Source organism: Spinacia oleracea, chromosome 3 (genome assembly GCF_020520425.1).
Source record: "Spinacia oleracea cultivar Varoflay chromosome 3, BTI_SOV_V1, whole genome shotgun sequence".
Lineage (NCBI taxonomy): Eukaryota > Viridiplantae > Streptophyta > Magnoliopsida > Caryophyllales > Amaranthaceae > Spinacia > Spinacia oleracea.
In genome coordinates this window covers 28,868,360-28,880,992 of record NC_079489.1, presented here as the reverse complement: position 1 = coordinate 28,880,992, position 12,633 = coordinate 28,868,360, and the positions used below count along the sequence as shown (strand labels likewise).

Here is a 12,633-nt window from a genome sequence, read left to right as displayed (position 1 = left end):
TACTTGAATTGACCATAAAGATTGCCTCAACCAACAATGTTCACATTAATACACATCATTTACGAAGGCACGACAATCGCTTACGAAGGTGCAACGATCGTTTACAAGATGCAATAATCATTGGAAAGTAATCATCCTCAATAATTCACGAAAGACATTTACACACTACACATAAGGCATATCATTTTGAATCATATTGGTCATGAGGATCTAGATTGACCCTCACTTCCTTTATGTACTCAAATCATTTAATATTTTTGTGGCAATTGAATTGATCCACAATTCACACTGAGTATGCAACCAATAGGAAGATTAACCCACGACGTACTACCTAGAGGTTGGGGTATTATGGAATCCTCAAAATAGAATAAAGAACAATTCCTTGAAAACTTTAACTTTTATTGCTAACTCCATAGAGGTTTATTACATCCTTGAAAATAATAAAGAATATTTCAAACTTCAATAAACTTAAACTTTAAACAGTTGTAGCTTTGCTACTTATTCTTTAAAACATAAAAGAGCTAATTAACTATTTATGACTTCAAAATATTTGTGGCCTCTTGCCTATCCATTGCCCTTGAAACTTGCGGAGTGAAATTTAGATCTCAAGATCATCGAACTCTTCTTCAGGGTCTTCATCGGGGTCTTCCTCAGGGTTTGCATCTTCACCCATGTCTTCATTTTGATTAGGCTCACTTGCCATCTCCTGTTCACTTTCGAGCTCTGCATTCGAATCACTAGAGATCTCAATGGTTGGCTCATGAGCCGCTGGGTTAGGATTCTCTGCCTCAACACCTACATTCTCATTCTCCACAGCTACATCATTTTCCTCTAGGTCATTATTTACACTTATTCCCATAGGTTCTTCTGTAACTGAATCCCCAACATGACTCCCTACGATTTTACCGTCTCTAAACCCACTTTCTGCTGCTTCAATAATGGTGGTCAGAATTTCTGAATCATATTTCCATCTACCATCCCAAGTTCCATACTTAACCAAGTTTGGAGTTCCATTATCAGAATGCATGTCTTTAAACCTTTCCTTGAGTTCTAGGTATGGAAATTTGTTAGGTAAGCAATTAATGATAGTGGCTGCTATGATATCCTTTCTCATTAAGATAGGTTGCCCTTGAACTTTAGCATAATATTCACATCCAAACACAATTTTCTTCACGTAAATATCAGGGGTTTCTATATCAAGTTTCTCGAAGGATCCTATGTTAGTATACTTGGAAAGAAACATTTTATTCCTGAAATAAACAATTCAAAGTCTCACTAACGATTTTCCAGCCAAAACATAAACAAGGTTCAATAATCAATAAGTTTGGTGGAATCAAACAATTCTTTATGCACATGTAAATGTAACACTTAAACAATTAGCACATGCACATACATAACAATCAATTTCTTATCATTGACTAGCTACTAATGCACATATAATTCTATCTTATATGCCCTTCTTATACTACCCATCTCTCATAAACTAAAGCATTAGAATCATTTATATAACGAAATAACAGAACGAAAATATAATAAAATTATAACATAGAATAATAACATAAATAAAATATAAAATAAATAAAGTAAAATAAATTAAGGAAATGCGTAGCGAATAAATTAGAAAATAAAGTTATTAATTCGAAAAATATTTATATTTCCTAATTAACGAATTCTAACTCTTGAAACAACTTTAAAAAAAAATTGAACTCTTTTTTAAAAAATGTATTCATATTATTTTTATTTATTTGTTTGAATAATAAATAATAAGAAAAATAAAAATGTCGAAAGTATCACTTTAACTTGGAAAAATAATTTGATTTCGAACGTAAATAAGGAATATCGTATACTTTCAAACAAGGTAAAAGGAAATCGGCCCTCCAAAAAAAAGTACCAATTTTTGAACACTATAATACGTAGAATCTCGATTTTTAAGAAATTATTTTAAATAACTAGATAGTTAGGCGCCTAAAATTTTTTTTTTAAAGTAAAACCTTAGCTTCTAGATACCACTTTGTAACACCCCGACAATTCTCTCTTTTCTAAAACAACATTTTAATATAAAACGTAGAGAATTATCAAGGCATTATCGCCCGTGTGAAAACGTAACGGCTTATTCAGAATTTTGCAGCGGAAAACATAAAACTAACTTTAGGTTTATAAATAATCGATTACATAGTTAATCCCAAAACCAATCAACGAAAATAAGATCAACTAACAAGTTTAAAGTCCAATTAAACAAACCCAAGTTATCATAGCAAATCAAAACTAAATACAAGCTCTCTATTCCCGATCCCAATGATGCAACATCTTCAAACCTGCAGATGGACAATGCTTATTGATCCTTAGAGACTGCTCACCAAAGATTGGGTCATCACAGGATCAATAAGGCATAACCATGATCAACATGCACAAGCAAAAGCACGTAATCAGCAAAGCTGAGTACTACATACTAAATCAATAATAATCCTAACATGATTCTATTAAACGAACAATCCTAACATGGTACTAAATAAAACATAAGCAAGGATAATCAAGATATATTGACTTGAAGACTATACTTGACTGAACTAGACCTTTGTATCATTAACATTATTTTAATTGAAATAGTCAATGGACTGAGTTGTCTACTAGAAACTTCTTCTTCTTCACTAAGGAAGACGAGGTACGGGCGCGACTCCGTAAACCCCAATGACCTGCGATATCGAGGGACTTTTAAATAAAAATAGAACCGGTGATCAATCCGGCCCCAGAAAAAGCCATAGGCTACCCATGACCCCAACTCCTGATTGTCCGTCACTTTAGACGTGCACAGTCTAAAGCTATTGCTACTCATTTTCACTTTACATGACTTAACTTTTAATACTTGGTTATGACTCATCAAACATAAATATTATATTCAACAAGTAAACACAACTTCTTTTATCTTTGAATTAAACCAGTGATCACAACGTTCAACCAAGAGCCAATTCCAACTATTTTAATCCTTTCTTTATCCATATTTAAAAACCTTTATTAGGTATAAGGTTCAACTACCAAACAAGGTCCTCGGCCCTTATAAGGTAGTGAAAATCTAAAGAGGAACAACGATCAATAAAGATCTAAACCAATATTAAATAATATAAAGTTCCACAAAACCAACATGCTTGCATCAATATTCCATGCTAACATGATTCAATTCTTATAAATAAAGTTCTATGCTCAACGCATTAATTCAACGACATTGAACATGAAATTCCAACATAAACAAGTTCATAAATATATTCATCATATTCTCAATACAACACACATCCAAGCACACAGGTATGTACGTACCTTGTGTAAACAAACTGGTAGGCCACTTTAACGAATTCAAAAGTCACCCACAAAGAATTCTCCGCCTAAAATAATCAAGAAACGTACCCAAATCAATTCCTAATCATTGGCAACCATAACAAAGCATTCTAAATGCATCCCAAACATATTTAGAACATTCCCCAATATCAAAACTTAAACCTTTGATTTCCTAGCATCATAATTATTGAATTAGTGATTGAAATTCGTTGAAAACTCTTTGCAAACATCGTACTTTAAATTTTCAGCAATATAACTAATTTCAAACTACTCCAAAACATAATTAACATTCTTAGAATCATACAAATAATAGCTTTAATAATATATAGTCATTCTATTATGATTTAATTATTAAAAACCTTAAAAATTCACACTTTAATAATTAAAAACTCTTATTTCAATTCAATTATGTAATCTGAAAATTAAATTATTAATTAAGCATAGTATATAATCTGAAAATCTAACTTAATCATAAAAACTTATAATTTATATTCACGAAACATGAATTAAATTAATAAAACTTAATTAAAACCCTAATTTAAACGTAATTAACAAATCTGAAAATAATTAAATTAATTTCGACAACATATAATCTGAGAATTAGTAATTAAATCTTAAAAATCATAAATTTATTAAATCAAATCATGAATTAAATCACTAAACTAATTTAAACCCTAACTTATGTATTAATCAACCAAAACTGAAAATAATTAATTTATAATATCAATACCAAATCTGAAAATTATAATTTAATTATAAAGATTAATAGTTTAATTCTAGAAACATAAACAAAAATCAATAAACTTAATTAAAACATTTAAATAACTTAGGGTTTAAGAAAGTCAACCAAAAGGGGAGGAGGAGTGCTGGCCGGCGGTGACTAGGGCACGGCGGGGACAGCGGCGGCTAGCAGAGGTGGCGCTGGTCGGGTCAGGTGTCGGCACGGGTGGTTGCTGGTGGTTGATGGTCGAACCAAAAGCACTGCGATTAGGGGGGAGAGAGTGGAAACCGAATCCAAGGAGGAGGAGGGGGAGTTGCCGGCTTGGACAGGCGCTGCAGGTGGGCGGCGCAGCGTGGAGGGGAACGACGAGTGTAGAAGGCGGTGCTCGGTGGTTGTGCGTGGCTGCCACCAACAGAAACGAGTGAGGAGGAGAGCAATAAAACTAAGGAGAAGAAAGAAGGACGAAGCAAGAGAGGGAGAAGGGAGAAAGGAGATTACCGGCGGCTGGCGAGGGACGACGGTGGTCCGGCGTGGGTGGCTGGACGGCGGCGACAAGGGGAGCACTAAGGTGTGAGAGTTCACGTGAATTCTTGAAGAGGGTTTGAGGGTTTTTCTGCTTTTCTTTTCACGTGAAGGAGAGGAGAGGATTGAGAGTTTTACATGAATTTGGAATATGGGTAAGGGATGTGGGTTTACTTATTTTGGGCTTTGCTAACTTGGGCTAGGATTAGAATTACGTTTGGTATTTGAATTCAACACCGCTTAAGATTGTTTTCTAATTTCAATCGTGTTTTCGTAATTCAAATTCTTTTCAACATCAAATTCTAAAATTATTTGAATTTCATAAACCGTTGAAATATTTAGAATATATTTAAATTAAATTAAATATACATTAAATATATAAATATGATAAAGTTCAAAAATCGTTAATTATTTAGAACGTACTTTAAATAAAATAAATATACGTTAATTATATACTTATTATTTAAATTAGTAAATTCTATTAAAATATAAATAACTATACGTTAAAATATATTAATAAAATTTATAAATTTACGGGGGATTACATAACCATAACAATAAACATTAATACTTATGGGTTAATAGTCTTTTTAAATTGTTAACTAAAAATAAATCATAAGAAACTAAACATCTTCTTCATCAACCTCTCATGTTCCATGCACTCCTTATAAATAGACTAACAATCATTTTTTTGTTATATCACTTGCACAATCAACTCTATACCATCTACATTTTCAGAGGTATGTGTATTTTACTTTATGTGTCTATTCTCTTTTTCTTTGGCTAAGTTTGAATTTTTATCAATTTATTATGATTATTTTATTAACGGTTTGTTTTGCTATTGACATTATATTATATGTTACGTTATCACTATCGTTGATGGTTCCATCTAAATTAGGGGTGGCAATGGATCGGGTTTGGATCGGGTGAAGCTCAATCCGCATCCATCCATGACATTTCATCCGTCATCCAACCCATCCATCATCCGTAAAATTCTTCATCAACATCCGACCCATCCATCATCCACGGGTGATTCGGGTGGGTCGGGTGAGAATCGGGTGAAATAAATTTGAAGATATATAAAAACAACTTAAAGTGACACATATTGCAGTTAGGAATAATTAGTCCACATATAGTCCACATGACTATTTTTCTTTTTGAAAAACCATTGCGTAACTTTTACAAAGCTTTAGATTTATCTTTGTGTTATCCTAGTAAGGGAACACAAAATTTTGTGTTACGCTTATGTCTAGTATAGTTTTATTTACAATAATAAATATATTATGAAAGTAAATTATGATAAATTAAAGCATACAACTAATGTAATAGGTTGATGGATCGGGTGGTGGATCGGGTGGTGGGTTGGATGCACCTTCATCCATATCCGACCCACCCGTCATCCGATCCATCCATCATCCATCAACCATCCGCTTATTTTCGGGTTTTCGTCCATATAATCTGGATCGGGTAGATGGATATCCATCGGATTCGGTTGAAATTGTCAGCTCTAATCTAAATGTTGTTAGATTAATTTAGTAATAATCTTAACATATACAAAATAATGTGGTTCTATGTATTTATATATTCGTGTCTTACACTAAGCAAAAATTATTTTAATAACCCAGTAAAGAACATATAAGAACAGAGGCACAGTATATCTTAGCAAAACACACCTTACCAACTCAAACAAAGGAAGGAAAATGAAAACGTTATTTCATAAATATTTCGGTCAAAATATACAAAGCCCAGAGGGAAAGTGAGTACTTCGTAGGGAAAAAACGGAGGTAGAATGAACGGATTTTGTTAATGTTTGTCCGAAACATTCGGACTAAACACACTCACTAATACCCAAACACTAGATCTCCTAAGTAAAAGTTAATCACGTATTTGAATTGATTGAGCAAGGAACAACAAAAAGGAGGATAACTAGTGTGATTTTTTATTTGTGCAACTAGTTGAACAAGGATCTATTTGAATGGTGTTGAACTTTTGATATGCTTCTTGCTTGTTTTCAATATGTTTCTCGATCTAGTACTAGTTGTCACGATTGATGGTGTAATTTAAATGAACATGATAAAAAATGTTAAATATATAGGTGCATATAGCATATATTGATCGAGTCTAATAATTGAAATATAATTGTCATAGTGCATTTGCATTAGTCTACATAATGGTGCATTGTCAAGATCTTTAAACTAATTTTTAAAAGTATAGTTTTGACTTTTGAGTAGTAGGTGGCAAGTTGCTTATCCTCTGGCACGAGTATCACTCATACATCTAGCTATATCAGTCTTTTATGTTTTGTCCGTAAGCTTAAGATCATCATACATTTAGATCGTTAGATGTATTGGGTTTAATTTCGACTTTTACTTTCTCCGTACAATTGTACAAACAAATAGACGATTCCATAATCATCCATAGATCCAACCCTAAATCATAGTGGTAAATGTAATATTTTCATATTCTGAAGTGGTCGATCTCATGCATAAATGGGGCTGAATTATGTCAAAAATGCTCCATGATGTGTAGTTTTCCCTCCCAATGCAATGCTGGTGCAGTCCCTTTAGATCTTTATACCAATGCATTGGTCCACCAATGCAGATCGAGCAAGTCTGACATGAAGCCATCCTTGTCTTCTTTGTAACCCAATAAATAGAAAACAATTACCCCTCCACTAACCAACATAGAGTTGGTTCAAGTGGTAAGCAGCTTGATGCTGCTTAAGGGAGGTCTCGGGTTTGAGCCTCGTTGTAGTTAAGAAACTCTTATTGGGAGACTCACCCACCAAACCAAGGTGTGCGACGCGGGTCGGATCCGGATGTAGTCATCCGGATGTGCAAACTAAAAAAAAGAAAATTACCCCTCCACTAGTCCACTGTATTTGGCCAAATTCATGGAGGTATATTATTATTTTTCTTATATAATTTTAATCATCATAATTATTGTTAATTAGGTGACAAATCGATTTTTATATATTTTACATGTAACAAGTGTTGGATAGACATAATAGTGTGGATACTATTGGAATGAGTAGTTATAGGGCTAGCTTATAGCCTTATAAGTTAATCTCGATTGTTAGAGAAGTGTTTAAGGTAAAGCTGGTAAAATCTGAATACAATCACGCAATAACACGATACGTTTAATTAAATGGGTTGGGTAAGTGTTGAAATTTTCAACACGAAACTGACACGACTTAATCCGCATAAGAAAAAACAACCAATAATCTATACCTAGTATTTAAAAAGGAAAACCATAGGTTATTAGAAGCCATGTGACATCTCTCATTTCCTCCATCATTTTGTTTTTTTTATTTTTCAATTTTTCTTTATTGTTTCTATGTTTTACAACTTCTAATGCCTCTTCCACTCCATTTTCCTTATTCAACATCAAGTTATTAATAGTCTACTATACTCATTAGTCTTTTCCACTCCACCACTTTAACATCCAATATATATTCATCGTTATAATTTTGACCATAGGTTATTATTAGCCATGTGGCATCTCTCCTTTCAATCCATCATTTTTTTTTTTTCTCAATTTTTCTTTACTGTTTATATGTTTTATAACTTCTAATGCCTCTTCCACTCCATTTTCCTCATTCAACATCAAATTATTAATAGTCTACTATACGTATTAGTCTCTTCCACTCCACCACTTTAACATCCAATATTTATTCATCATTATAATTTTTATATTTTTCCAACCTTTAAATTACACATCTATTTAATTCATATGTTACAAAAAATCACAAGTACTCACTAATTAAAACTTCAAAAGATATCTGAACAACCAATATACAACCGCCCGTTATTTGAACGGGCCCAAAAGCTAGTTTAGTTTATTTGGTTAAAAACCTTAATAATGGAGTAAACTTTATCGAACAAACACAACACGACACGAATCGGACACAAAAAACGGGTTATTGTCAAAATATCTGATACGATTAGTTAAGCGGGTCAACACGACACAACACGTTTATTAAACGTGTCAGGTTAGTGTTGAGTTTTTCCAACACGTTTATATTCGACACGAACGACCCGACACAATATGTTTTCCAGCCCTAGTTTAAAGTTAAGGATATTTGGGGTCCAGATTCGAACTATTAACATACTTTTTCAGTAGAATTTTAGACTAGAATATCCACAGGTTTTGCAACTCGAATACCCCCTTAACTAAAGGGGAAGCTGATTAAGTTACTTGTATACTCCGAACTTTTTCTGGAGTCGTGACTTCATGTTTGGTTAACAGCAAAAAAAAGTTGACCCCGAAGTTGAAGTTTTAACTTGTTGAAGGGTGGCTATCTCTGCAAAGAGGTAACACCTTTCTGTAAAGATGTTCAACCAGCACGAATACTTGACTGATCAAATACCCGATTCATTCAGCCAGCGACAAGCTCTGACCAGTTTTAACTGGCTCGGGTTCTCCCACAAAATGAGTCACAAGTATCCTCACCCAGCTCTATAGGAAACTACAAAGCACACTCTTTGTTTCAAGAAAAATAATACATTGTTTCTAGACCACTATGCCATATACAGACCTGCACAACAATAACAAGACATGGAGGATAATATATATTTTTCTACTTCGGCTTGCAAATGCCAAGTTTAAAGCTACAAGTAGTTGCAATGCTTGAATAATGTAACTTTGAACAATGTAGTTAACAAGATAAAATGAGCTACTTCCACCAACTTTCAGACTTCTTCTTATTCAACAGAAAGGAAACAGGCAAGAGAGTTCAATCTTGCCAATGAATTCAATACACAGGCTGATGCATAACCACATTTCATTTTTCTACCACAATATCTGAAAGGGAAAGTATGCTCCAATCAGATTCTTACTATTCATTACTGGGATTCAGATACATTCTTCATATCGCCATAGAAGAGTTGCTTCAGACATTATACCTAACTTCTAGAAACCTAAATCATCCGTAAATGCAGTTCTTCAGCCTCAATTTAAAGTAACTTCACACCAGCTTCTCTCATATTATCAACCACTGCTTTAATCTTACCGTGATACTTTTGTTCTCTCTTCAAGAAGATTGAAACAGCAGGAATGTTCTTAGCAAGCAAGCGCTCGCCAAGAATCTTCCCAATTTTTGAAGCAGCTGACACATCCCGTGTGATGCCCATGGTCGGTCTCAAGGCCTTTTCCTGTGAGCTTGCAAAAGCAGCTACTGTAGCTGTTGGAGAGTGGATGACTTGAGCATGGACAAATTTGTTTGTGAAGTGCATTTTTAGCACATATGGCTTCAAAAACTCGGTGATTCTTGGAGCTCTGACCGGTGGCAGGATCACCATATTGTCCTGCTATGAATACTGTTACCCGTTACCAGTATGAAATTTACAGTTACAAATACGGCAAGACATTCAATGAATTTACAAAACTTCTCTCTGAATCAACATAGGTGCAGTTAGAGAAATAGAGTCACTAATATACAGAATTTAGAACTCTCAACCACATCAAGACTAGACTTTGTTTCAAAATCACTGTGCAAGTATGCATCACCGAGAACTCTAGAAGACTAAAACTAAAGTTGCAAATTCATATGAGGAAACATCAGAGATTTCAGCCCATATACCTATCTGCATTATGGGTCAAGTGTTTGGGAATCAATTCTGATATCATATTATCATACAACTAATAGGACATCAGATATCCAGATATTGCAATTTCTACTGTTTGTACATGGTCCATAAATTATTTGATTGGAATATTGATCGTTGCCTTTTTGTGGGGATTGTAAAAAATAATTAACAGCGACTCCCTCCAAATTACAAAAAGGTTTAAACTCAGAAAATTGCGTGCTTTACCTGCCACAAGAACTATCTACCACACATTTATTTTATTTTATTTATATATTACTTATTCCTAAGTCTTACTTTAAAGCAAACACTTCAACTTCAACTCAGAAAATTATGTGCAGTTCATTATCCATGCAGTTTCTGTATTTACACACTACAGGTATCGCACCAAAAAACGTTCGTACTTCAATAATGCAAACATTTAAGGTCAATAAAGCTCCTAAACTTGACTTACATAGAAGAAAATCAACAATCTTTCTTGTTTTATCCAATAAAGGCATTGATCCCCTTACTGAAATACAATTCCAACAAGTTATTGAGAAGCAGTATAGAAGAAAGTCAACAAGCTTTCTTGTTTTATCCAATAAAGGATTGATCCCCTTACTGAAATAAAATTCCAACAAGTCATTGAGAAGTAGCCTAAGGGCGTGACTCCCAGAAAAAAGAACCATTTAGATCCTACCCTTCTTAGAGAGGCCTATAACAACTGCTGACAAATCTGTGCTCGGGATTCTACAAGCTATTATATGGGTAGTTTCATCACCCTTTTACATGTCTTGTTCCATTCTACTTCTTATGATTCTTAGTACTCGGCTGCAGAGATGTAGCTCGTTTCATGCTATTTTTATTTTGAATCTTGGTACAGGAGGGTTGTTGTTGACTGTAGAAAATTGCTCCAGTCTCCCACTATCCCTAAAACTATTTCTTTTCTACCGGGGATACTTATGCAAATTAATTAAATTACTTTAAACACTAATGCTTTCAAATGTTAATAATTTATAATCTCCCCGAAGTAGAAGACAGAAACCAAAAACCCATAATTTTGTACTTGTATGATCAAAATGCCAAATAACTTTGAGTAAAAATTTAGATCGGAGAAGTCAGCCAGATTTTACAGATCATTATTCCCCAAATTGAAACAAGACCAACCCAATTAACAACATTAGAAATGTTCTATCATATTTAAACAATAATTAGAACTCCAAATTAATTGTGTATCTTAAACACTAAAATCGAATTGAATTGCAAATCGATAGGAAAAAGAACTCCAAATTCTTCTAAAACCCTAACATTGAAACACGATACTTGAATTTGAATTAGATGGGGTAATTAACCGAGGAATTGAGAAGTTAGAGAATTACCGCAGAGAAGCGTAGAAGAGAAGCAGCAACACTGCAAAGAAGCGTAGAAGAGAAGCAACGACTGCACGCCGATCAACAACCACCGAGAAGAAACCGCAGAGCAGAAACGCCGAGCAGCAACCACCAGCAACACCGCCGAGCAGCAACCACCGAGGGATGTGAGAGTTTTCTTAAGGGTTTTGTTGAGTATTTACACTAATATAAACCTGGTCCATGCTAACTTAGCGTGGACCATGGCAACGAAGTAATTTTTAGGAAAAATTGATATTATCAGTCCCAACTATGGCCGGTTTACTTTAAAAGGTCCCAACTTTTGATTATCTCATAGTGGTCCTAACTATAGAGAGTCCTTTCCAAAAATGGTCCCTTAGTTAAAATTAAGTGCTAAATAACTTAATTAAGACTCATATCTCTCGTGCAATAACCATATTTTTTAATTAAATGAAGTAAATAGAATAGTATGATATGCTTAAATCAACTTAATTAACAGTTTAATAAACTAAAGGACCATTCTGGGAAAACACACCTTAAAGTTGAGACCACTCTAGAATAATAAAAAGCTGGGACCTTTAAAAGTGAAGTGACCATAGTTAGGACTGTCAATATCAATTTTTCCTAATTTTTATGGGTAACATATGTAACTGTCACGTGACAGTTATTTTGTAATTTGAAATAGTAACTATATGCGTATTACAGTAACTATGTGTTTTAAAGAGTTACTATGTGTTTTGAAGAGTTTTAATGCGATTTGTGTCTAGCCCACTCTATATACGTTTTACACTTTTTTATTTTTTAAAATTTTAGATCTACATTCTGTTCATTTTCTTTCATTTTCTCTCTCTTGTTTTCTCTCTATGTTTTTCAAAATTTAGCCCAAATTTCTAGGTTTTGTTCGATTTTTTTCGTAATTATCTTATAATTCTTATGATTAGATCTATTTGATGAGGAAAAATTGGAGGAAGTAGTAGATCAAGAAGGAGGTTCGTCGTTGCCGAAATCGAATAGAAAAATTTGCGCTCGCCTACAAATCTTCGCAAGAATTTTTAGAGATCACATCTCGGTTTGTTGTTTTTTAAAGAATTTTAAGTCTATTTTTATTTAAAATTGAAAATAT

General features: G+C 33.7%; 1 protein-coding gene and 1 long non-coding RNA gene across 4 annotated transcripts; both read right to left on the bottom strand.

Moving 5' to 3' along the window:
• Positions 1–2,095: 2,095 nt before the first annotated feature.
• On the bottom strand, positions 2,096–4,851 carry LOC130470748 (uncharacterized). Its single transcript, XR_008931472.1, has 4 exons — positions 4,550–4,851; positions 4,178–4,453; positions 3,313–3,377; positions 2,096–2,349 (listed from the first exon to the last, which is right to left on the bottom strand). It is a non-coding gene; the product is annotated as an uncharacterized lncRNA (long non-coding RNA).
• A 4,401-nt stretch (positions 4,852–9,252) lies between these two features.
• On the bottom strand, positions 9,253–11,706 carry LOC110796461 (uncharacterized). 3 transcript variants are annotated; one of them, XM_022001522.2, is made up of 2 exons: positions 11,520–11,706; positions 9,253–9,891 (listed from the first exon to the last, which is right to left on the bottom strand). In XM_022001522.2, the coding sequence occupies exon 2, from the start codon at positions 9,871–9,873 to the stop codon at positions 9,529–9,531; it is 345 nt and encodes a 114-aa protein (XP_021857214.1). In that variant the 5' UTR covers positions 9,874–9,891; positions 11,520–11,706; the 3' UTR covers positions 9,253–9,528. The 3 variants fall into 3 exon arrangements, with proteins under 3 accessions (XP_021857214.1, XP_021857212.1, XP_021857213.1); XM_022001520.2 differs by having other exon boundaries at positions 9,253–9,882; positions 11,520–11,702; XM_022001521.2 differs by having other exon boundaries at positions 9,253–9,879; positions 11,520–11,701.
• Positions 11,707–12,633: the final 927 nt, after the last annotated feature.

Coding starts and splice junctions, on each gene's coding strand:
- LOC110796461 (XM_022001522.2), bottom strand. CDS start 9,873: ATGGTGATCCTGCCACCGGTCAGAGCTCCAAGAATCACCGAGTTTTTG.